Source organism: Cavia porcellus, unplaced genomic scaffold, assembly GCF_034190915.1.
Source record: "Cavia porcellus strain 051 isolate PalLab524CR breed Dunkin Hartley unplaced genomic scaffold, mCavPor4.1 scaffold_21, whole genome shotgun sequence".
In the NCBI taxonomy this organism is placed as follows: domain Eukaryota; kingdom Metazoa; phylum Chordata; class Mammalia; order Rodentia; family Caviidae; genus Cavia; species Cavia porcellus.
Window position 1 is genome coordinate 17162955 of NW_026947504.1, and position 24288 is coordinate 17187242.

Below are 24288 nucleotides of genomic sequence, written 5' to 3' on the forward strand. Positions count from 1 at the left end.
AGTTTCCTCATCCATCAAATGGGAATAATAACCTGCTTCTCCCATTTGGACAAATAAGACACCTCACACAGAACCCGGCACATTTGAGGTGCTCCATTAACAATGATTGAATAGACAGCACACAAATATCTTGTCCATGGTGTTGTGGGCAACCCACAGGTCAATAGCTGTTAACTGAGGACCTGTTGGGTGCCGGCCTGTGCTATCTGCTCCACCTCCCTGGATTCCTCCTACCTCATAAAGGATTCTTACCCCCATTTTCCAGATGAAGAAGTGGGAACCTCTAAGTAAGGTCACCCAGCAAAGAAGTCGCGAGACAAGGCTGATGGTTGCTGGAGCCCAAGAACAGGCTGTCAGGGCTGGTGCCGGCAGTGCGCCTCTCTTCTCACCCAGCTAAGGAGACCCAGAGAGAGCAGGTCACCTGCCCAAGGTCACGCAGGTGAAGGTAGCTGAAGCCGAGAGTTTCCACTGCGAGCCCCTCTTCCCAACTGGGTCCCTCCAATCCGCAGCCCTGCGTGCGGGGGCGCGCGTATCCCCCTGGCGCCGTCGGTCAGTCCTGATCTGTCTGGGTGTCTCCCCAGCCTCTGGCGCGGAGCAGGCAGAGGCAGGGCATTCGCAGTGCCCAGTCCGCGCCCCACGCCCGCAGCCGCCAGACGGCAGCGCCTGCTCCCCGCAGCCCCAGCCGGTGCGCGGGAGCCGCCGGGGCCAGGGCGCAGCGGCGGGCGGCGCGTGCAGATCCCTCGCCACCGCGCTCTGTCTGCGGTTCAGAGAAGCCCAGTCGGCAGGTGCCAGCACCGGTCCTCGAGATGAAGAAGCTCCAGGGAGCTCACCTCCGCAAGGTAGAGCAACGGCCGGGTGAACCTGAAGGCAGGCGGGAGGGGCCGAGGAGGGGCGGCGCAGGGCGCGGGAGCTCAGGCTCCGGAGGCGACAGAGGGCGGCGCGGGTAGGGGAGGGACGGGTCGGGGTTCCCCCTACCCAGCCTCCCCGGGTTGGGATGAGGAGGCCTGGCCCTGCGAACAGGTGTCTGTAGCCCTAGGAGGCGCGGAGTCCTCCTCCCTACCCATCCCCCGCCTGCTCCCCCAGGAGCTGACTGCTGACTGAGGGCCAGCCCCCGGCTGGACTAATTTGGGGTGGGGTATCATCCTGGCGCCCCTCTGGCCACTCTGTTCCGAAGCAGCCTCTGGCAACCTCCATCGGACTCACTTCGAGCCTGCCCACTCTGGCCCTGCAAGCCCATCGCTCGCTCCCTCCCGCTTCCTCTGGCAGCTCCCCAGCCTTGCCGAGACCCCAGGCTGCCCCTTTCCAGGCTGAGCTGAAGGAAGCAAAGGCAGGCAGAAAATGGGCTCATTCCTTCTGCTGTAAGGACCCAGGGGTGAGGTGGGGGCTGGGGTGGGGGAGGGATTGGAGGAAGTTTCCCGGCTTTTGGTTTAATAGTGCCAGCCCTGGCCAAGGAGTCAGAGCCGATGGTACAGTGGTACCCGTACCATCTTACAGCTGCCACTTGCCATTCTTAACCATCCCCATTGCCACCCACTGGGTGTGAGTACAGGGTGCTGTGACCCGGGAGGGGCAGAGGAGCTGCTGTCATCTCTCCCACGCCCCCTCCCCTACACCCAAGCACACATTCATTCAAGCTCTGTCCTTGGACAGCCAGGCAGAGAGCCTCTCCGCAAGAAACAGGTCTTTTCTATCAGCTGACTCGATTTTGTGGGGCCATTTGTAGTCTCTTGGGTGCTCTAGATCCTGTCCCTATTTTGTTTACTCTTCATTCTCCCCACTTGATAAGAACCCTTGGCCCTCTTTGCCGTAGGGCTGCAAAATACATAAATGGCCATGTGCTGTGAGTAGCTGGCAACTTGGGCAGTCTTATTTCATTCAATCCTCCAAAAATTCTGTAGACTGACTGTTATTGTCCCCATTTCATCCATGAGGCAACAGACATGGAGGCTCTCTGCTTATCCAGAGGTGAGATGACCAACCTAGAACTGCTGGGGCCACATTCTCTTTAGCCTGGAAGAGAAAAGGGGAGAAAATGCCGAGGGTCAGCAAGAAAACAGTGTGGCTCAGAGATGCACACTGGACTAGGAGTCAGGGGTCTCAAGCCTAGTTTTACTCTTCTCTAATTTGCTGATTGACCTTGGGCTCATTCCTTCTGCTCCCTGAAACTTGTTTCTTCATCTATACAATAATGAAGTTGGAGTCTAGATTCTATTGTCTCTTTTTCCTGAAGAAGGTACCAGAGCATGGCTTGGGAAGTCCTGCCTCTGTAGACCTTATGGTGGAGACTTGCATCTGCTGGTTCCTAAAGGAGAGGCTACATGTCTTGCAAACTCAAGTGTGTGCTCCTTCACAATTCTAGAATGGGCACTGAGGTGCTCAGGAGTCAGAGCGCCCACCCAGGTGGAAGTGTGAAGTGGCTCCACAGCTTCTGACACTGCCCCATTTATCTGGTTGCTGTCCTCTGTCTCTTGACCCATCCCATCCCATCTTGCTGTACCAGCCTCCTAGGATTCACCCCATGGTGACATTAGGGGTTCCAGGTGGGCGTCTGATTGGCTCAGCTTTGGAAGACCCCATCCCTGGTCCTGGAAAAGGAGCAAGCTTTCCTCTGATTGGGGGAGGAAGAGGAGGAGCTGGCAACATCCTGCTCTTGGAACTCTTGTCACCATGGAAACAGAGCTGGGACCGCTCTGTAAGCATGGAAAGGGCAGCTTCTCTGGAGAGATCAGAGGAGCCTCATTGCCAGGACCTGCTGCCAGATGGCCTGAATGGGACAGGAAGGTCCCAGGTGACAGACATGACTTACTACCCAATGCCCAAGGGCCAGTGTCAACTGGCTGTTGCTGCAACCTGGGAGGAGAGGTTCTAGAAGACTGATGCTACTCAGCTGGAGAGGCATCCGTAGAGGGAGGGAGGGTTCAGGTGAGTCCGGGAGGGCTGCCACCCTCACCTCAGTGTGTCCAAAATCACTGCTACTCCTGTTAGGGTAGCACTCCTGCATTCCTACCCTTGGAGCCTAGTGACTTTGAAGGCAGCTTTTTCATTCTCTGTCATTGTTTCCATCACCTATAATCTTGCCAGGCTTTTCTTGTCACGCTTGCTCAGCCTCAGGCAGGATCACCACTGTGGTCACCACTCTCACTGAGAACCAACCTAGTGCTCTTCTGATCTACTGCCCGCCCAGTCCCCACAGCCAGATGCCTGCAGTCCTGTGACACTCACAGCAGCCCTACCCTCCTGCCACTCCCCCCACAGCCTCGCACACGCTAGGCAGGCACTCACCAGTGAGTGACACCCTGGCCCTCCCTTAACCATTTTGGTCCCAGCAGTGGTTGTGTAACCAGCGCCTTATGAAGCCTCTTCTGTCACTACCTGATTTATTTGGACAGTGTTATGGGAAGGAAGTCATCTGGCCCACAGCTAGGACTGCGTCCCCAGGTGAGACTCTGATCTGACCCTTAAGCATTGAAACTGTCCGAAGCAAAATTGTGGTGAGCTTGCCTGGGGGACCATCAGAGCCAGACGGCTCACTGACCCTCATCTGCCCCGGTACAGTTCATCCCATCATGCTGACTCCTCAGGATCCTCTTCTTAAGCAGAGTTGGGAATACCGCATCCTAGCCCCTATTTGGAGTTGTGTCCATTAAAAGATATGAAAAGTCCTGTAGTAAAAGAATGTATTTCATTCTGTGTTAACCCAGCTTTTCTCAAACATCTTTAACTCAAGCATTTCTCAAAAGGAAGCAGGGGTCCTTTTCTCCTCTCTGAAGACCCCGAACAGTTATTTACTAATCAGTTTTATGTTTCCATTTTTCTCTGCTCACGGGTATGTATTCTAGCACAAGCAGGCAAGGTGTGGCTCCCTTTTCTCCTGACTCCCTCCTGGGTCAATGGCTGGGAGCTGCTCTGCACTTCAGATGGTCATCCTTGTTCCTAAGGGCTTCCTTTTAGGCATTAGGCTTAGGCAATTGTGGTCAGGCTGCCTTGCATTTCCTGGGCCAGGATTCCGAGTGGCTAGGGCAGGGCCTCCATCCCCCAAGCCTAGCCAGAAGAAAAAATGCCTATTGGACCTCTCTGAGTCATGGCAGGATATTAGAGACATTGCCCTCTGCACTTATCCCTCCACCAGTGACAGCAAGATTCTAACTTTCTGAGACAGATTAGGGCTGAATAGCTTGTGTTTGCTCAGGAGCCAAAATCCACAGTCTTCAGTAGGCCCCTCGAGCTGCACAGCATAGTTCTAATTCCTTCCCCAAGGAGTCCAACGTCTACCGAATTGTCTGCTTCCTGTGCTATGGGCTTCTTGCTCTTCGCTGTATCCCCTTGCAAGCACTTTTCCTGAACACCTTCCCATCTGGCCATCTGCCCTTTGGATGTGCTTTGCACTGTCTTTGTATCTTTCTTAAAATCAGATTTCTAGGACAGAAATGAAACTTAGCCTGCACAGTGGGGCAAGTCATGGCCGTTAGTGTCAGGAAAGTCTGGACTCGAGACCCAGTTCTCTCACTCACCAGCCAGGTCCAAATCTTGGCTGGTCATGACCCCTCTCTGAGCCTCAGTTTTTCTCATGCTTAGAATGGAGCTTAGATGAGTACTTAACTTGGATGGTCTGAGGGTGGTCTCGGGTGATGTGAGTAAACTGTTCAGTGCAAGTGCTTGGTGTGTAGCGATTGTTAGTAAGATAATTATCAGCAGCAGCAGTGGCACAGCAGCAGCAGCAGCATAGGACCATCCCCTGACCTGGCCTCTCCTAGACACAATGAGATCAGGTAGCTTTCTCAGCGCCTGGGCCACCTGTTGGTGTCTAAGGACTTCCGGACGTGACCATATGAATGCAGATGATAGCACCTGATTACCTGAACCAAGAGAATGTCTTTCCATTCAGCCCCATCCAGTTCTGCATTCCTGCCTTGGGGGGATCACAGCTCCAGCCTGATCTCACCCTTCTTCCTCCCCATTTTGGTCTCTCTCTGATAGCCCGTCACCCCAGACCTACTGATGACTCCTAGTGACCAGGGTGATGTGGACCTGGACGTGGACTTTGCTGCAGACCGGGGCAACTGGACGGGCAAACTGGACTTCCTGCTGTCCTGTATTGGCTACTGTGTGGGCCTGGGAAATGTCTGGCGCTTCCCTTATCGAGCCTACACCAACGGAGGAGGTATGGGCCTCAGTCCAGTGGGGACTGTGGTGATGGACCAAAGCTCTGGGATAGACTGAGTTTTTCTGTCTCTGGTGTGACCTTGGACTGGGAGGAGGGAGCTTAGCCTGTCTTGTTCCCTCTCATCATCCAGGACCTTCTTCCTTCCTTCTCCCCGCCAGGACGGACACCCACGTGCTTTTCTCTCTAAGACTCACACTCCCAGGACCCCGTGCTTTGTGATAAAGGCTTTATCTTTCTATCAGGAATCAACATGCTTTTAATATTCCCCTCACTGCCTCCCCCTCCTCCCGAGTCCTGCTCCATCAATCGCCTCTTCTCTTGAATCTGCAATATTTCCTCCTCTTCTGGTTTCTTCCATTCAGAATGCAAACAGAAAATCTCTCCTATCTTGCAAAAAAAAAAAAAAAATCCCTTTGTCTCTGACTTTCTGTCAGGTTACATTGTGAATTTCATCAGCAGCAGCTAGGGTTGAGCACTCACTACCTGCCAGGCCCTGGGCTTAGTGTTCACCTTCCTAATCCTCACAGCCCTCCTGGGTGAGCGCCATGACATGATGAGGTAGGGGGACTTGTAGTGAGCCAGGCTCTTTGTCCAAGACCACACAGCCCCCCTGCTTCCACAGAGCCAGGCACCGTGGTGGTGTCCTGTAATGTCAGGACTAAAGGGCTGGGCAGGAGGATTGCAAGTTGCCAGTCTGGGAGAGTTAGTGATATCTGTGTTAGAAAAAAGTAAAAATAAAAGTAGCTCAGTGGGAGAGTGCTGGCCTAGCTTGTATGAGGTCTGGGGCTCAATCTCCAACATTACAAAAAATCCAACTGGAACAGTCTTCTCCATGTCCAAGGTGGTCTTGCCGGGATTCCATTTCCAGCTATCTCCACCAGACTTGCTAAAGGTACTCCTTTATTTACGGGTCAGGTGAGAGAAATCCAAAGCAAGCAGATGAAACAAAGCAAAGATGTGTTCATAGGACCAGGAATATGGGGCTGGGGCCAGTCACTGAGGCTCAGGGACGCACAGTGCCCGCAGGTGTCTTGCTCCTTACCCTCTCCATGCTTCCTCAGACTGCTTTGTCCACTGACATAATTTCCTGAGGCAGGTTCTGTTCCTTGGTGCAGCTGGGGGCAGGGAAGGTGACTGTGACACCTCTGGAGTGGTGCAGGTCCTCAGCAGGTTTAGCGGCCCTGAGCTTCCCCTCTGAGGGAGTCTAGACAGCATTGCAGGAAGGTTTCTGAATGGCTGCCTTGGGATATGCACCTTGAGAGAAACCAAAGAGAGGACAGGAGTGACATGTGGCGGTGGACAGCTCTCTAAAGTAGCTGGGTGCCAGCAATATAGAAGAAAAGGGTGAGGGATATTGGGCCCCGGAAACCGCAGACAGCAGTCTTGAGTATCTGAGGCCGCACGGCCAGGAGAGGAGAGCAGGCTGGACCCAGGTTCTAAAGGACACCAACTCTTGCCCCAAGGAATCTGCACTTGCTTTAATGAAGCATTCTCTCATTTATTCATTGATTCACTCACTCAGCAGGCCGTTTTCCAGGGGCTGCTCTGGCTCAGCCTTATTTTGGGCATTGGGCTACAAAGGTGGGTAAAGCCCCACCGGCCTCCTTGGCCCCGGGGTAAGAAAGACAGAAGACAACCCCACAGGTTCATGGTCCCCGGAGTCTCTGCCACAGGGCTGGGCGGGATGGAGCCAGCCGTGGGGAACAGAGGGCTGACCTCTGAGCCCCCTGCAGCCCTCCCTGTTCCTCGCAGGCGCCTTCCTTGTGCCCTACTTCCTCATGCTGGCCATCTGCGGCATTCCCCTCTTCTTCCTGGAGCTCTCTCTGGGCCAGTTCTCCAGCCTGGGCCCCCTGGCCGTCTGGAAAATCAGCCCCCTCTTTAAAGGTGAGGCCTTGGTGGTCCCTAGGCTGGGGTGGGTCTGAGGGAGGCAGGGAGGTGCCCACCCCTGCTAATCCCCACGCGGAGCAGGAATGGAGCAGGCGGGAGGCAATAGCTTCCTGAGACCACTCTGCTGGGCCCACGGAAGGCTCAGAGGGCTCGGAGGGCTGGGAGGGCTCGGGGCCGCCCAGCAGCGCCTCTCCCCACACCAGGTGCCGGCGCAGCCATGCTGCTCATCGTAGGCCTGGTGGCCATCTACTACAACATGATCATCGCCTACGTCCTCTTCTACCTCTTCGCCTCCCTCACCAGCACCCTGCCCTGGGAGCACTGCGGCAACTGGTGGAACACCGAGCGCTGCCTTGAGCACAGAGGCACCAAGCACGGCAACGGGGCACTGCCCCTCAACCTCTCCAGCACCGTGAGCCCCAGCGAGGAGTATTGGAGGTCAGGCGCCTGTGCCACTGAGGCTGGAGGGGAGGGAGCCTCCAGAGCAGCGTTCAGGGGTGGCACTAGGTGGACTCTTCGCTGGGGCAGCTCTGTGACCTTGAACAATTAATTCATTTGGGTTCTGCTCCTTTCTCTTTAGAATGAGGACAATAATAGTAGCTATTTCAGCAGGTGGTCATGAAGATGAAAGGAAAGGATGCATAGCAAATCCTGCAGATCAGTCTGGAGGATAGTAAATGCCAGATAACCCTAGCACGCAGGTGATGGTAACAGTGGCAGTGACCTTGGGAGTTCTGTTTCCTCCTCTGCAGCAGTGGAGGTGATGTGCCCACTCGGTCATTTGCTTATTCGTTCTTTTAATGAATATGCATGAGCACCTACTATTCCACAGGTAAATATGTAGCATGGGGCCAGGGCCACACACAGTAAGGACTGTCTAGGTCAGTACAGTAGGAGAAAGGAGTCTAATGGAGTTGCATTGTGGCGAAGCTTAAAGGAACTCTGGTAAAACTGTTAGCAGGGCCGCTGGGTGTGGTGGCTGCGGGGAAGGTGTCACTGCTCACTGACCTGCCCCTTCCACAGCTAAGAAAACAAGACTCCAAGGCTTGCTTGACCATGAATAGTAGAGGCAGTATTGCTGTGCAAGACTCCTGATTCCAGTCCCGTTCTGGGGTATTCTAGAGAGGCCTGGTCTCTGGGTCAGAGCCCATTCCGGATCCCTCACCCCTAACAGGTGCTACTGTTAGGAATTTCCCCAGGCGAATCCATGTGTGGAACTGTTTCTCCCAGTCTACCCGGTCTCTACTGTGCAGAGGCTGCACAGTTCATTCATCCATCCCTGTCCTGATCACCCACGTTGTCTGTGCCTGTGGAAGGGTGGGTTTGACCATGGGAAAGGATGGCCCAGATCTGCAGCCCAAAGCCAAAACTTGACGTAGTCACTGACAGCTTCCAGGAGTCTCCATGGCAAAGCCACGAGCCACTGCATCAGTTGGGATGCAAGCAGGAGGCAGGTGGCACTGTCAGCGGGGGTGAAGAGGCTTTCAGGAGGTCAGGAGAGCCACAGGAAAGGTGAGGTGCCGGGGTCTAGCAATAGGGGGAGCCATTACCCATGCTGAACTAGAGAGGCTAGAGAGGGAACCAGAGAGACTGGAGCTTAGGAGATGGTCGGCCCAGAGAATCAGCTGCAGCCAGCCTCCCAGGGAGGTAGTGAGGGGGGTGCACTCGTGTGTATACACACGAACCCAGAACACTTATCCATGTCCCTTTCATGCATCCTGCTGCTGCCTCCCTCAGGCAGTGGAAGCAGGAGAGGAAGAAAGCTAACGTGTGGGAGTGCTTGAGTGTCCTGGGAACACAGCTGGTCAGAGCAGGAAGGAGAGATCAGGGAAGCTGCCACTTAGAGAAAAGCCGAAAGGTCTCGATCCTGGACACAGCTGTACTCCATGCCCCGGGATGGTGACCACAGGACCTTTGTCTCTCACAGCCGCTATGTACTCCACATTCAAGGCAGCCAAGGCATCGGCAGCCCTGGGGAAATCCGCTGGAACCTCTGTCTCTGCCTGCTGCTGGCCTGGGTCATCGTGTTCCTTTGTATCCTCAAGGGTGTCAAGTCCTCGGGCAAGGTGAACCCAGCAGGTTCCAAGGCTTGAGGGGATGGGGAGGGCTTCTTAGAGGAGGTGGGTGAGCACTGGGCCTGAGAGAGGCTCAGACTTCACCCAGAAGAGGAAGGAAAGGGGCACCGAGAAGGGGCCCAGCGGGAGGAAAGATGAGGAGGTGGCGGGCACAGTGGGCTGGGCTGCTTTGCTGGGCTGGAGCCCTCCACCGGCGGCAGTCAGCTTGGCCTCATACCCAGTGCTGGCCCTCTGATGGGGCTCAGTGACAGTTTGATGAATGGAGTGCGCTCTGAGACACCGGTGAGCTGAATCCAGCTGTTACGGAAGTCCAGAGGTCTCCTGCAGGTGCAGCCAGGCCCAGGGCTCCCTGACGGCGTGAGGAACCTCTGCTCTGGCCTCCCTGGAGATCAGGTTCTCCTCTGTGTTGGCTTCCTTCTCAGGAGCTGCTTCCAAACCTCCCGACTTAGACTTTACCTGGCTGGGGAAACACTTCTCATTCGTTTGTGCAGTCACAGAACTCAGCCTTGCTGGGGGAGCAGGGTGCGGCACCCAGCCCTGAACCACCCTCGGTGGCCAGGAGGCTGGGACACTGCTAGACGTGGAGTCCCCTTCAGGGAAGGATGGGTGCTGCGTCTGAAGAAGGCGAGCTTGATGCTGGGAAGGCAAAGCCGCCACTGATGTGCACTGTGGGCCACGAAGGGGTAGGAAAGGCCACAAACCTGTTACAGATGAGTCTGAATGGTTCCCGGGGTGTTAGAAATTAGAACTTGTTCCTCTGCTAAGTGCCAAGAGGTGCTGCCCACGAGGAACAGGGCTATTACAAGACTGAGTGTGGAGTAGAAAGCTTTTAGGAAGGGAGGGGCAGTCATGGTCACAGCTAAGACACCCAGGCTGTCAGGGGTGTGTCAGGGCTTGCTGAAGAAGTATGCGAGGATGTAGCAGTGGCAGAGGGAGAGCAGAGGGACATTTGGGAACATTAAATGATGACCACGCAGAGGGATCTTGCAAGGCCAGGATGTGGGCAGACAGGAGTTGGCTAGGTTTTTTTGGTTTTGTTTTTTGTTTTTTCGGTACCGGTGATTAAACTCAGGACCTCAAGTTTGCCAAGCAGACACTCATACGGCTGAGCTAAACCTCCGGCCCTGGAATTGACTAGTTTTTTATAAAAAGAAATTTTTTGTGTGTGGTGTGGGGGATTGAACTCAGGGCTTTGCATGTGCTGAGCATGTGCTCTACCTCCGAGCTATGTCCCCAGCCCAGGAGGATTCTCACCCCTACGGTGGTGGCCTACACCTGGAGATGGACTCAGAGTGGCCTTGGCAAGTGGGTGACAGCACTTTGCTGATGAGTTGCATGGGTGAGGCATGCAACACGGATGATAGCCAGGTTCTGGCTCAAGCCACCCAAGGGGGAGAAGAGTGTATACATGAGGATGTCAGGAAGAGGAGGGGTGTAGAGGGAAGGCCCCCGCCCCCAGCTCCCTGTTCCCATCTCTCAGGTGGTATATTTCACGGCCACATTTCCCTACCTCATCCTGCTCATGCTGCTGGTCCGTGGAGTGACGCTTCCCGGGGCTTGGAAGGGCATCCAGTTCTATCTCACACCCCAGTTCCACCACCTGCTGTCTTCCAAGGTGAGGCCCTTGGGCTGGGGCCCAGAGAAAAGGGTCAGACCAGAGCTGAGGAGTGGAAAGAGGGCTCCGTGGGGAAAAGAGGGATTGGAGGCAGGAATCATTCATTTGGAAAGCTTAGCTAAGCAGTGTGCCCGGCCCTTCACGTGGGTCTTTTTCATTTCTTTAAAATCCTATGAAATAGGCACTACCATTTGCATTTTACAGATGAAAAAGCTTTAGTTCATAAGGATGAGTGATAAGCTGAAGGCACGTGACTAGAGAGTACCAGAGTTGGCATTCAGTCCAGATCTGTTGGTCTCCAAACCCCGAGGAGGCTTCAGCACTAATGCTGCTGACCGCATGGTCCTGGCAGCTCACCTTTATTATCTGTTGGCCCATGGCTGTGCATGACCCTGCTCCAGCACTGTGCTAATAGTGATTTCATTCCTGCCTCCTGCACCCTAATGAGCAGGCACCATTCTTGCACCCTCATTACTTACAAAGAACCTGCAGCCCAGAGCAGAGCTGTGCAGCTACAGAGCAGTGGAGCTGGGATCCCCATCCAGGGGTGTCTGACTCCACGCAGGGAAAAAAAAGATAGGAGCTCAAATGAATCTGCGGGAAGCTTTCCATCAGACACTCCTTGCTTATGGACTGGACCAAGCTTAGCGATCAGCTGCTAGACCAGGTAGAAAGCGGAGGCCACGGAGGGGTGAGGCTGGTCCACAGCCTGCAGTGCAAGTGCTAGAACTGGGCTTATGAGCCTGGCTTTCCCCGCACTGTGCCTGGACTGTGTGCCCCTGCCTAGGCCTGCCCCTTTGCTCCTCCTGCCTGCCCCCTGCACCCCAAATGTGCCACCCCCTCCTCTCTTCCTCCGTCTCCTTCCTTCCCTGGCACAGGTATGGATCGAAGCTGCTCTTCAGATCTTCTACTCCTTGGGTGTGGGCTTCGGGGGTCTCCTCACCTTTGCCTCCTACAACACTTTTCACCAGAACATCTATAGGTCAGTGCCTGCAGCTTCTCAGCCCCCGGGGCTGAGGCCAGAAGAAAAGTGGCTGGCCGGGGAGGGCCTTCTGGGTTGAGGGCACAGCCATCTCACGCTGGTCTGTGTCCGGATTTCTCCTGGCAGAGACACCTTCATCGTCACTCTGGGCAATGCCATCACCAGCATCCTGGCTGGCTTTGCCATCTTCTCCGTGCTGGGCTACATGTCGCAGGAGCTGGGTGTGCCTGTGGATCAAGTAGCCAAAGCAGGTGGGCAGGGTGCCAGGGTCTGGGCCGAGGGTGTGTCAGCTGGAGCTGGGAATGTGTGTGCAGACCGGGGAGACTGTGTTCTGTGTCTTGCCAGAGCTTGTACATGCCTGTGCATGCAGATGAGCACGTCATGGTTGGTTCCGGTGTCTGTATGTGAAGGGACAGGTGTACAAATGGTTCTGTGTGTGTTAGCTTGTCTGCAGGTGAGGCTGTGGAGATTGTCTCATCTCCTGTGGCTGGTTGGTCCAAATGAGTTGCATCCAGTGGTGAGCCGTCTGTGTGCAAGCGAGAACAAATCAAGGGTGAGAATGGTCTTGTGAATCAGCGCGACTTGTGTCATGAATGTCAATAAGTATGTTCTAGTGAGTCTTTGCACAAACGTGTTTGTACGCCCGTGTTCTAGTGAGGTTTCATACTCGGAGCTTATGTTTATTCATGCACTCACCATCACTAAGTCATTTATTCTATTAATTTGTATTTATTGAGCACCTCGGCTGACATGAGCCTCAAGGTTAAAACAGCATCAGAAGTGTATGTTTGGTGCCTGTCCCTGAGTGTGCCTGCGTAGGGGTATGTGTATGGTGTGTGTATATGGGGTCACTGCATGCCCCAAGCTGCTGACCTCGCGTGCTCTGGCCCAGGCCCTGGCCTGGCCTTTGTAGTCTACCCACAGGCCATGACCATGCTGCCTCTGTCGCCCTTCTGGTCTTTCCTCTTCTTCTTCATGCTTCTGACACTTGGCTTGGACAGCCAGGTGAGCCTTCTGCATGGTGTGGGGCCTTGTGGTGCGTGTGTGGTGGGGAGAACTCTGACCTCACCTCCTGCTCCTGCATCCAGTTTGCCTTTCTGGAGACCATTGTGACAGCAGTGACAGATGAGTTCCCATACTACCTGCGGCCCAAGAAGGCGGTGTTCTCGGGCCTCATCTGCGTATCCATGTACCTGATGGGGCTGATCCTCACCACTGACGTGAGTGGCCTGACTGGAAGAAGGCAGGCTGGGCAGGGAGGGGACGGTGCTTGCAGAAGTCCTGGCCGAGCAGTTTCTGAGACTTCTGCCTTCCTCAGTGTGGAGGACCTGTCCCTCCTGTCTCCAAAGGAGGGCAGAATCTCAGAGTGTGGAGACATGGGTTCAAACCTCGTCCTGTACATGCTGAGGGCCTTGGCCCCCCTGAGTCTGTTCTCCTCTTTGGTAAATGGGGGTTCTGCCATATGGCGCTTTTGGGAGGTGATGCAGGTGCTTTGGTGGGCAGGTGACCAGTGTGACGCTGTCATCATCTGGCTCTCCTGGCAGCCTGGCTACTTCCTGCTAACTTCCTGCTAAGAAAAGGAGGTGTGGCAGAGGGTGGGGGACCAGCACTGCAACTTTTATTTCAGGGGGGCATGTACTGGCTGGTCCTTCTGGATGACTACAGCGCCAGCTTCGGGCTCATGGTGGTGGTGATCACCACGTGCCTCGCTGTCACCCGGGTATACGGTAAGAAGAGGTCTGGGAGTTGGAGCCGAGACTTCCCGACTTGGGAAAATGGGGTCTACCTGGAGGTCCCTTTGTCTGATGCGAGGGGCCACTGGGAGAAGGACTTCCACAAGCCTACAGGCATTCTTCCTCCACACAGGCATTCAGAGGTTCTGCCGAGACATCCACATGATGCTGGGCTTCAAGCCGGGCCTCTACTTCAGGGCCTGCTGGCTATTTCTGTCCCCAGCCACACTCCTGGTAAGCAGGGTGGGGTGGCGGTTGCTGACTGGTTCTCTTCTGTGCTCAGTCTGATAAGGCCGCCTTGGCAGAGGGGAGAGCCTCTACCTGGGTTGCAGGCTGGAGGGGAGGGTCCCAGCCTGCATCTCTCTCCCTTCCCAGGGTCCCCAGCTTTCGAAGCTGTGCTAGGCCAGTCCTGCCTTCGATTGGCAAGACGGTGGGGTTTCCCAGACTAAGGCCTCAACACTAGGCTTTCTTGGTCTTGAGTTGGGATGGCTCAGGGACAGGCCCCTTAGGAGGGGGTGTTCAGAGCTGAGCTGTCCTAGCTTTGCTGTGGGGTAAGCTTGGGGCCACAGTAACTCAGGGCTTACAGAGTCTCGGGGATATGCTAGCTCAGAGTCTGGTACAACTTAGGACTCTGGGTGGCTCTGAGCTGGGCTACCTCAGGTCTTGGGACGCTAACTGAGACCTGGGCTATCCCAAGCCCTAGAGCTCATTGTGATACTGAGGTCCTCATCCTATAGGCCTTGCTGGTGTACAGCATCGTCAAGTACCAGCCTTCAGAGTACGGCAGCTACCGCTTCCCTGCCTGGGCCGAGCTACTGGGCATCCTGATGGGCCTGCTGTCCTGCCTCATGATCCCCGCCGGCATGCTGCTGGCTGTGCTTCGACAAGAGGGCTCACTCTGGGAGGTGAGTCTGCCCTCGATGTCTGACATTGCCTTCCGGGTTTTGGCCTTGCCCTGGACCCTCACTCCTCACCAGGGCATTGTGGGCTTCTTTAGCCTAAAGAGACCTGCTTGTAAGAGGCAGATTAGAGGCCTGCCTTTGGCACCTCCCAGCACATAGGGTCATGGAGAGGGGCAGACAAAGACCACTTGATGACAAGGACTAGCCCAAGGTCCTACCATGGATTGGACCAAGACCAGGACTTGATCCCAGGTAACCAGCCCAGAGCTTCCTGCTGACACCCACAGTTCCTCAGGCAGCACTGAGGAACCCCAAAAGGTGGACTGGCACCTTTCCCCTGCTATGTGCTATAAGTGGCCAGGGACAGAATGACAGTGCAAAGCCTTGCCCCAAGCTGTGGCTTTGTGGCGAAACCCAGAAAGCAGAGGACAAGCTGTTGGGCACAGGTGTCAGCAGGCCTCAGAAGAGGGAAACAGCAACCTTCTGAGGGTGATGTGTTACAAAGCAAGGTCCCACCCTTCTCTGTACCCCCAGCATTCTCTACACTGAGCCTTTCACTTCTGCAGCTCTGAGTGTGGAGCCCTCTGGTGGCCAGAGGCTGTCATTGGGCATGGACTTGTCTGAACCTGATGGGTCCCGTAGAGAAAGTGGAGACCTTCTCCAACACAGGATCTGTCCGAGGGGTTGGGGAGCCAGCCAGTCCTGGCTTTTGAGAGTTACTTATTTGGTATTCAGGAGTGCTGTGAGCCGGTTGGTAAAGCACTGGTAGCTTGGAGTTGACCGCGGTGGGAAGCTGGCTAGGGAGCAGCCCTCCCTGCCCTCCTCATGTCTGCTGATAGATTCACTGACACCTCACAGAGCCCTATAGCTGTACTACCCGCCTCACAGCCCTCCTGTCACCTTGTCACCTCCAAGACTCTAACCAGAGAAAGACTCACGCTCTGCCACCCTCAGCAGTAGAAGTGCGTTGTGACTGTACCCCACACCACGGGGACAGCCCAGAGTTCAGCAAACATGCCTGTCGGCAAACTCTTCCCTTCCGCCCCAGAGTCCCCCCTGGGCTCCTCAGGGAGCACCATCCTGCTTTAGGGAGTCAGGAAAGAGAGGCAGAGTGGGGAGCTGCTCAGTGGAGGCTGGGGTTCCAGGAAGCTGATGGTCCTTCAGGCTTACTGATTAGGGAGTGGAAACTCTGCATTCCCGGAAGCCACTTCGGGAGCTGCCCACTGCCCACAGCCAGGCAGAAAGGTACCAGGCAGTGAACTGTGCAGAGGAGTCATTGTCTGGCTCAGGAGTGCCACCTTCAGAGGCTGGGGTGTCTGGCCCTGACTCATTAGGATCAGGACCCTGCTTCTGCCATTTGCCCATGCCATGAATGACCCTAAGAAAACTCCTAAATGTCAACGTCTCTGATGTTGCTTTCTTGGGTCTTTAAAATAAGAACAGAGCTACCTGCCTATAGGACTATTGTGAAGAGAGAAAAATGACTTATCAACATAAGGTGTTGGGGATACAAATGCCAGGTATTTCCAAAGCTCTGGATGGAGTCAGGCTGCCTGGGTTCAAATCCCAAGGATGACCACTTCCCACACTTCTGACCTCAGCTATCTTAACTAACCAGTCTGGGCCCTAATTCTAAAATCTATGGGGCAGAGGGTGGGGAGAATGATCATACCCCTCTCATGGGGATACTGTGAAGCCCCTCCTAGGAAGCAACACAGCACAGGGCCGATCCCAGGAAGTGCTCAGCTCCAGACCAGGGTTCCTACACAGCCAATTTTCCATTTGGTGATGTCTAGAGACATTGCTGGTTGTCACAGAGAGTGTAGAGGGACAGGGCAATGCTACTTTTATTTGCTGAACAGAGGTCAGGAGTGTTGCTAAATGTCCTTCCGTGCACAGGACAACCCCAGAATGAAACTTTGAAGAACAAAAGGCTGAGAAACCTAGTTCCGGACACCTGGTTCAGCTGGAAACACATCTAAATTCTCGCTTTTGGGGAACTTGCATTCTATTATGGGAGACAGGCAGCACCAAGTACATAAAGACAGTGGCAAGTGCTATATTTTAAAAAGGACGTGAAAAGTCAAGCAGAAGGAATACAAAGTGATGGAGGATCCCAGAAAATGCTGGCAAAATGTGCACAGTGATCCACATAGATTGGGGGAAGGCGTTCAGGGCAGGTAGACAACAGGTGCAAAAGCCCTGAGGCAGGATGGTTTGGCAGGTCAGCAAAGGGAATGGTGTCATTGAAGGAGTGGAAATAAAGGGGCAGGGGCGTAGGTCCTGGGCAGGACACGGGAGGCCGTGGTGAGTGCTTCAGATTCATGCCGAGTAAAGAGAAGCCGTGGGCAGGCTTCTGAGGAGTGGATTGCATTCTGGGAATACCCGAGCTTTCCTTCCCTCATTCGAGCACCAGGTGTGCTAGGCCTGAGGCCGAGGGCGTTCTGCATGTGAGGTCCCCTGGAGCCTGTGCCCCATGTACTCTCTTGCTATCAGGTCCCTCCTTCTCCAAGACTGGGCGGCCCTTCTCCCTGGCTGGGCAGGCAGAGGACCTTGGGAACGAGGTCAGAGGAAGAAGGAGCTCTAGACTGTCCAGGCTGAGTCATCAAGTGGTCAGCTCCCTCCTTCCATGGAAACGGGGGCTCAAGAGGGAAAGGTCAGAGTCAGGGCTGGAGGGCCCAAGGAGGCAGCCACGGTCCTGCCGTAGCTCTCCTGGATCCTGCCTACAACCCCCCGGCTCCTCTGCTCTCAGCATTTGGGGCAACGGAGCCAGAGTGGCTCCTGGCTCTACTGCAGATGCTCAGAGCCCTGCCTCCTACTCCCAAGGCACCCTTTCCCAGGCCCTGCCCGCTCCGGCACCCTGCCGAGGGCATCATCGCAGTGCTGTCGCAGCAGCGCTCATGACTCCAGGTTACAGACTCCCCAAAGGCCACCCAGCTGGTCCGTGAGGAGGAACATTCCACACACACACACCCTGCCCTGGGGTTGTTGCAGGGACTCAGCCAGGTGATGTGGTCAGGTCTTTTCTTCGTGCCTGGCCACAGTCTGCACTGCTGGCTGTGTTCACCGATGTCACTGTCCTGGCACAGAGGCTCCAGCAGGCCAGCCGGCCAACCATGGACTGGGGCCCGTCGCTGGAGGAGAACCGGACAGGCATGTACGTGGCCACGCTAGCCGGGAGCCAGTCACCCAAGCCACTGATGGTGCACATGCGCAAGTACGGAGGCATCACCAGCTTTGAGAACACGGCCATCGAGGTGGATCGTGAAATCGCAGAGGAAGAGGAGTCCATGATGTGAGGCCAGCGGTGAATGGACCTCAGGCCTCTGCAGGGGTTCACAGCCTGCCAGGGAGTCGGCCAGGTGCAGCCGCGCTGCTGGGATTCTGAGAGGCTGAGAGAGGCTGCCACAGTGATGCTGAACCCTAGTGCATTTCTGCCTTGTGACCTGTGCCTGTCCTGAATCCTCCGTCTGGCGCTCTCCTCCCCCCACATAGTGCAGCCCTCACTCTGGAGAAGGACATTTGAAGGCCATCAAGGAAGGGACTGGCCCAAGGTCACGTGGTAGAGAGGACTTGGTCTTGGGCCTCTGGACCAGTCTGCACCCTTTCCGCACATTGTCACTCTGTTCAGGGCCTGGCCTTTCTCTGTGCGGGGAAGCTCTCCTCACATTCACACACAGCCCCAACAGCAGGGAAGAAAGAGGCTCACAGAGCTCCTTGGGCCCCAGATGTTGAGGCTTCGGTGGAAAAAAGGATCCCTGTAGGTTCCTGAGTACAGGCTGGGCTTCCCAAAAGTGGGCGTGAGGGTCCTGGGTGAAGGGACATTTTCAAGAGAAGGAAGAGGAGGCGTCTCAGCCAGGGCTGTCCCCTGGGCCCAGGGAAGGCCAAGCTGCCCCTGTGGAACCCCACATGGCTGAAGATTTCCATGGTGGAGGACTTTAAAGGCATTCTGGTCCCAGTGAGGACCTGTAGAGAGGGGAGCTGGGGCGATGGGTGGGAGGGGAGCTGCATGATTCCTAACATCACTTTGGGTCTCTGCAGTGTGCACTAGGGGACAGGGTGGACATGGGAGGCCCATGGAGTTGGGGCCTGAGTTAGGGCACTGGGCTGGAAACGAAAGACAGGAGGCACCTGCCCCTGTGCCCGGGTATGGCAGGGAAGTCTGTGAGTCACAAGCTGGGCAGGTGGGACCCAGGCTCATTTTCTTCCTTTCTCTCCATCTCAGAGGCCTTCACTGTCCCCCCTCATCCCCAGCTGTTGCTGGGGTGTTGGCCATGTGTGACTAGAGAAGCCATGAGATGCAGAAACGGCCCACATGTGGTCATCGATCCTGATGCCATGTGCTGTGCTCCAGGGCCCAGGGTGAGGGCAGAGGCAGAGATTGGGGGTGGCCCCGGGTTCCTGGTCCCCTCAGACATAGGGTGGGTGCCAGCCACAGTGGTTTCTTGCACAGTGCTCTCCAGTGGAGCGGGGCACCTTGGTGCAGCTCCGGTGGCCTTCGTGCCCTGTCTCCTGGCCTCTCCCAGCCCTTCTGTGTTCTGTCGGTTGATTGTTAATAAACATCGGATGAGCTCATCCTCCTGTCTCCTGATTGCCAAGAGCGTGAGGAGGGCAGCGCAGTCTTCCGTTGCTGCTGGTCAGAGGGAGACTGAGCTTGCCACCTCCTCTCCGGCTCTCCTGGGATCTAAACCTGCTCTGCCCTTTGCTAGCACGAGTGGGGATGCTGAGGACAGAAGATGACTTCTGTCCTGCAGAGTGCTGTTTGTCCCCTCAGATAAACTAAGATCCACAGCAGGGAAGGCTCTCCCAGAGCGGCCGCTCTAGGCTGGCTGGCTTCTCCTTGTTTCCGTGTCGGCCTTTCTGGCAGGTGAGGCCTGGAGCTGGAAGACCAGGCTTGGAAGGAGTCAGGGCTTCCCTCCTGGCAGTGCCTGGCCACATGAAAGAGCCCTGGCTGTCAAATGCAAGGCCCGGGTGTTTGCGAGGCTTTGACTGAAATTCAAAGGAAGGACTGCATGTTCGGGTATTAATACATTTCCCCTAACAAAGTGCCAGGCCTCTCCCACCTCTCTTGGGGCTTCCCATGGGGAAAAGGATGAATTTACTCATTTGCAGTGGGTGCAACAGTGGCCTTCACAAGTTGGGATGCTTCTCCCCACACTCAAGGACAGCCCAGCCTTGCAAGCAGGGCCCCTGGCACTGGGTCTCCTAGCGCCCGGCTTCTCTGCCCACCAGGGGCCATGGTCTTGACATTTCTCACCCTGCCTCACTGTAGCCAGACACCCCAGAGCCAGAATAGCACATTCTAGAACTCAGTGCTCTCCTCTCCCAGATTTCAAGTGTGTGTTGTGAGAGATGCAGGCTACAGACCCCACAACTCCATGCCCCCCTGTTGCCTGTCCTCCTCATCCTCACCTGCCCAGCCGCCGGGCTGGGATTCCTGCCCTTCCCAGGGAGGGAAGGGGTCTAGCTAGCCTGGCCTCTGCATCTCTGTAGAGGGTTATCAGGGAGGGGACTCCTTAGGTGTCAGGCAGTGCTGAGGTGTGGCACTGGACCCTCTGCCTTGGCTTCCGGCTTCTGATCTCTGTCAGCAACATGGATAGAAGAGGGGGAACAGGAGGGGATCTTCCCCAGAGCACCAGGGCAGCCTCTTCCCAAGTCAAGCAGGGCCAACAGACACCAGGGGTCACTGGTTACCTTGCAGTGGTGGTGTAGGCACATCCCCTGTATCTCCTCACCGTCTCCCTGCTAGTTCATCTCCACACGGTGCACTGAGCAGGCGCAGAGTCCCTCCTCCCATCCTTCACTTAGGTGATGCCTTCACCTGGTCCCCTGTGTGACCCTACAGCCACCCTTCGAGTCCCCCTCAGTATACCCTCCCCGTGAGCCTAAGCTCCAGCCCCATGCAGAATCCCAGAGTCCCACTGGGGCTCCTCACTCAGTGTCTAGTGAGTCTTGACAGGCAGGCCCCGCCAAGGGCATGCATGGCCTTCTGGGAAAACACACCTTGTATCTGTGGTTAAGGCTCTTAATCACACTCCTCGCACCCCAGTACATTTAGGGCAGCAGCCAGACCTCATGTAGACCCTGCACACGCACACCGGCCCTTTCCGACTCTGCCCCTCCAGAGCTGGGTCATTGTGGGGAGCATTTCTTCAAGCTTCAGTTTGCTTGCAAAATGTGGGCAATGACATCTCCTCCCTGGTAGCTTTCTGTGGGTCTGGGTTAAGCTGTGGGGTGCCCAGCACAGGCCTGAAGCTCGATGACACATGATATGCATCGATTGAAAGAATCCATTCGGGTCTGTGGTCTCTGCCCCATCAACTCCTCAGGCCCAAGACTGGACTTCCTTCCAGTCCATTGCTTCGCAGATGGAGAGTGAAACTGATGGCTCCTGGAACAACCAGCAAAGAGTTAAGAGTCTAAATCCCACGTGACCCTCGGTTGCACAGCCTCAGGGGCTGCAGTGGCCACTGTCTTCCACACTCATTTTTTACCGGTGGCTCATGGAAAGTTTGGCTCCCTGAGCTCCAGGCCGCTCCCTCTGGGGCCTGAGGCCTCGATGACACAGGTCCTGCCCGGGAAGGGCATCCAGGGCCGCCTGCCTGCCTGCGGATCCTCGGCCAGCTCTGTCTCTGCCTGACTTCCTGCCACTCTGGCCTTCTCCTCCGAGGACAGAGCAGCGGCCCGCCTACTCTGACCAGCAGGGCCTCTTCCTAGCACACCGTCCAGGAACACTTTCTGTTTGGGGGGAAAAGTCCTTTTCCTGCTAATGTCCACAGCATCTGTGAGCGGCAGACCCTCAAAAATGGTCTTGAGAAGGACCAAATAAATTTGGACATCTTCTGACCAGAGTCAAATCTGGTTCTATGTCCCAACCGAATTTGCTGCTTCACCTCTCCAAATCCCGTCATCCTCAGATTGAAATGGGAAGAATAGGTTTCCCCTCACAGTGAATTAAATGAAATATTAGATGCTTAACATTTACATTAAAGAAATTATCAAAGTACATAACAGAAAAGAGCATGGAAAGCCCTATAAGTAGAATGGGTCCAGCTGGCCATTGTCCAGGTAAGAACAAGGAGGCCTAGCTCCCATCTCCAACCAGCACAGGAAAAAAGGAGCCAGGGACCAGCCTGTCTAGAGCCCAGCATGGCCTGAGGAGGCTGGTGACAAGCCTGGGCCTCAGTATCCCAGCTGTACAATGAAGGGGTTAAACAGCAACTAGGGGCTCCACCAAAGTCCCTCAGAGGTGAGAAGAGGCTGAGGCAGAACTCTCTCCCTCCACCTACCCTTTTGAATCATGCCTAGGGACCATGCTGTGGGAGCCAGGGAGGAAAGCAGTGGCCCTTCCTCAAGTTGGGTTTGGGATTGGCTCCTCTTGGCTGGAAACCAATGCACCTCCCAACCACCTCATGCAGAATAGGCTGAACTGGTCTCCCCAGTGAGCCGAGACCCCCTTGCTGAGCCAGCAGGAATGGGGGATGCAAAGTGTGAGTGGCACAGCAGGATCATCCCGGGCACCTACCCCTCACTTTGACCTTGACCCTGCTGACCAGGGTCTCAGAGAGTAGCAGGGCTTGGGTGGCAGGGGAGAGGCCCATGGTCAATATTGATCTAGCTGAGTCAGAGAGGAGGATGAGGAAGTGGGAATCCTGGGGTGGGGCTTCCCGAAAGAAATCTGCATCTTTGGGCTCCCAGTGTGTGTGGGACCTGGAAAGCCATGCCCAGTGTGGGATTCCCAAGCCTGGTACTTGCTAAAGCAGCAGCTGCCTGGACTCCTGCTCAGCCTGACAGATCCTATTCTCGGAGGACAAGACCCAAGCAACTTGGTCCCGAAGCTGAAGACCACAGATTCAATGCCATTGTTGTGACTCATCCGAGTCACATTTGGAGATAAACACCCCTTTCTCTTCGGGAGGAAATGATGAGCCTCTTCTAGCTTCATCCACCTGGGTGTGCAAAGAGATGGCTGGGCCAGGCCACCCTCAGGGAAAGGCTTTTGAAAACTTGGCAAGCCTGGTGGAAAAGGGAGGGTGGGGCTGGACCCAGGAGGAAGGACAGAAAGGGGCCCATTCCCATGGACCGGGCCCACGCCACCTTGCCCTGTGCAAATACACCGGCACCTGCTAGAGGATGCTTCCTGAAAAACTGGCTGTGGCCCGGGTCTGGGCAGGCATCTCCACTGCTGGGGCCCCCCACGTTCTCGAAGGCATAACCACACCATAGTAGGCTTGGGCAGCCTCCATCCCGACACTTCTGGCTCTGAACCTATTCTACACCCACCACCCAGTGCCCTGGGCAGCCGCCTCGGCTCTCTACTCTCTTGGCTCCTTCCTCAATACTCCCCGCACTTCACTCTCATTGGGTTGCTCCACAAAGCTGCCCCCAAGCCTCCAGCCGTCTCTCTCTCTGTCTTCCATCCTCCCCCAGGCTCCCTACACCTTGTACCTCCAGATCCAGTCTGCAGGCTTGCCTGCTTTGAATTCTCATTCTCTGTCTGAGACTGTGTCCGGGATTCGTGGGGGACGGAGACAGGTCTACGCTCACCCCTGAGCCTCCCTTAGATTCCAGCCAGGACCCAGCAGACACAAGGAAGCAGGTCCATGCTATGGCTCAGACTCCAAATCTCACGCCCCGACCCTGTGCCCTGATCCTACTTAGAAGCTGCCCTCAACCTTGGACAGCACTGCCCTTGATCATGGAGTGAAGAGAATGGCAGTGCCCTTGGCAGAGGGATGTCCTGAGGCTCTTGAGAGGTACCTGACCCTCACTGGCACCCAGCATGAACCACTGTCCTGCAGAGGTGTGTAGGATGCTCACACCTGCTCGTGTCCACCCCTCCTTCACTCCAGCAACACGAGTCCGCAGGGAGACTCCATGTGAGACAGCCGGGCCTGCTGTATGCCTCCTAAGCATGGACAGAATACCTTTGTGCACTCCAGGAGCACTTGTGCAGACTCTTGCTTAGCGGCAGCACACCAGAAGTCGGTAGGGGAGGGGAGGGCACAGTGGGAACCCATGAGGGGACCCAAGCCAGGCATGCAGGCTGTAGATGTAGACAGTGGAGGAGGCAGTACTTAGGCAGGGACGGAGGGTGACGGGGAGGGGAATTTCTCAGAACAGCAGTCATGAATTCCTGGCATCCAGAGGCAAAAAAGCCCGACCCAGGGTGAGGGAGGTCCCTGGAGGGAATGACAGCCCTATACTTCCAAATTAGGAGGCCAAGCCAGTCCTGCCTCGGAAGGCTTTGAAGAAGCCTCTTTGCCTCTCAATCTCCCTATCTTCTTCATCTTCAAAATAGGACTGTTGTATTAGGACTAGAGGATGCTGTGAGCTACAGAGCCTCGTGCCCCAGCTAATAACAGTGTGTTAAGCGGAGCTGCTGTTTTTTGAAAGGTAAAGGCTTCTTATTTCTTCTGGTCAACTGAACCCTTCAGAGCTTGGCAAATGCAGAGGTCCAGGACCACCTGTCGGCCACTCCTATGCTGCCACCTGCTGACAATTTTGTGTAATGGCAACTCGCACCCCTACACCTTTTAGCCCATGGGGGAAAAAGCCCGACTGAGTTAGGAGTCCCCAATGCAGGTTTTATGGGCTACTGAGCAAGGTGAAAACAGAAGTCACCAAGTCTCTCTTGTTCTTTTGAGCCTTGTCCTGTGCTCTCACCGTGAAGGGCCTTATGTGTGTGCAAGAAGCGCCCTCCCCGTAGACACTCCTCCTACCACAGCAGCAAGGAAATACCAGGAAAGCAGCTGGTCTTGCGGGATCCAGGCTGGGGTGGGTTCAGGAGATCAACATTTCGTGTGCCTGGGACTGTCCTGGTCTTAGCCCTGGAAATCATGCGTCAGTAGACGGGGTGTTTGGCCACTCTTGTGGGCCAAAGAGGCCTCAAGCCTCTGCATCACTACTCTGGATCAGCGATCCTCAGTT

General features: G+C 55.5%; 1 protein-coding gene across 1 annotated transcript; it reads left to right on the forward strand.

Annotated features, from left to right (window-relative positions):
- Positions 1-308: 308 nt before the first annotated feature.
- On the forward strand, positions 309-18933 carry Slc6a7 (solute carrier family 6 member 7). Its single transcript, XM_003477351.5, has 14 exons — positions 309-839; positions 4978-5161; positions 6917-7048; positions 7255-7489; positions 8979-9117; positions 10607-10741; positions 11620-11723; positions 11850-11974; positions 12616-12728; positions 12812-12943; positions 13351-13450; positions 13590-13690; positions 14194-14361; positions 17448-18933. Exons 1-14 carry the CDS (start codon positions 807-809, stop codon positions 17655-17657), a joined length of 1911 nt encoding a protein of 636 aa, XP_003477399.1. The 5' UTR covers positions 309-806; the 3' UTR covers positions 17658-18933.
- The last annotated feature ends 5355 nt before the right edge of the window (positions 18934-24288 follow it).

What these genes read in the sequence shown, in the direction of transcription:
- Slc6a7 (XM_003477351.5), top strand. Translation starts at nt 807, where the DNA reads ATGAAGAAGCTCCAGGGAGCTCACCTCCGCAAG. An exon ending in GTGTCAAGTCCTCGGGCAAG is followed by an intron (nt 9,118 to 10,606) that starts GTGAACCCAGCA and finishes CCCATCTCTCAG; the next exon opens with GTGGTATATTTCACGGCCAC. An exon ending in AAGAGGGCTCACTCTGGGAG is followed by an intron (nt 14,362 to 17,447) that starts GTGAGTCTGCCC and finishes GTCCTGGCACAG; the next exon opens with AGGCTCCAGCAGGCCAGCCG.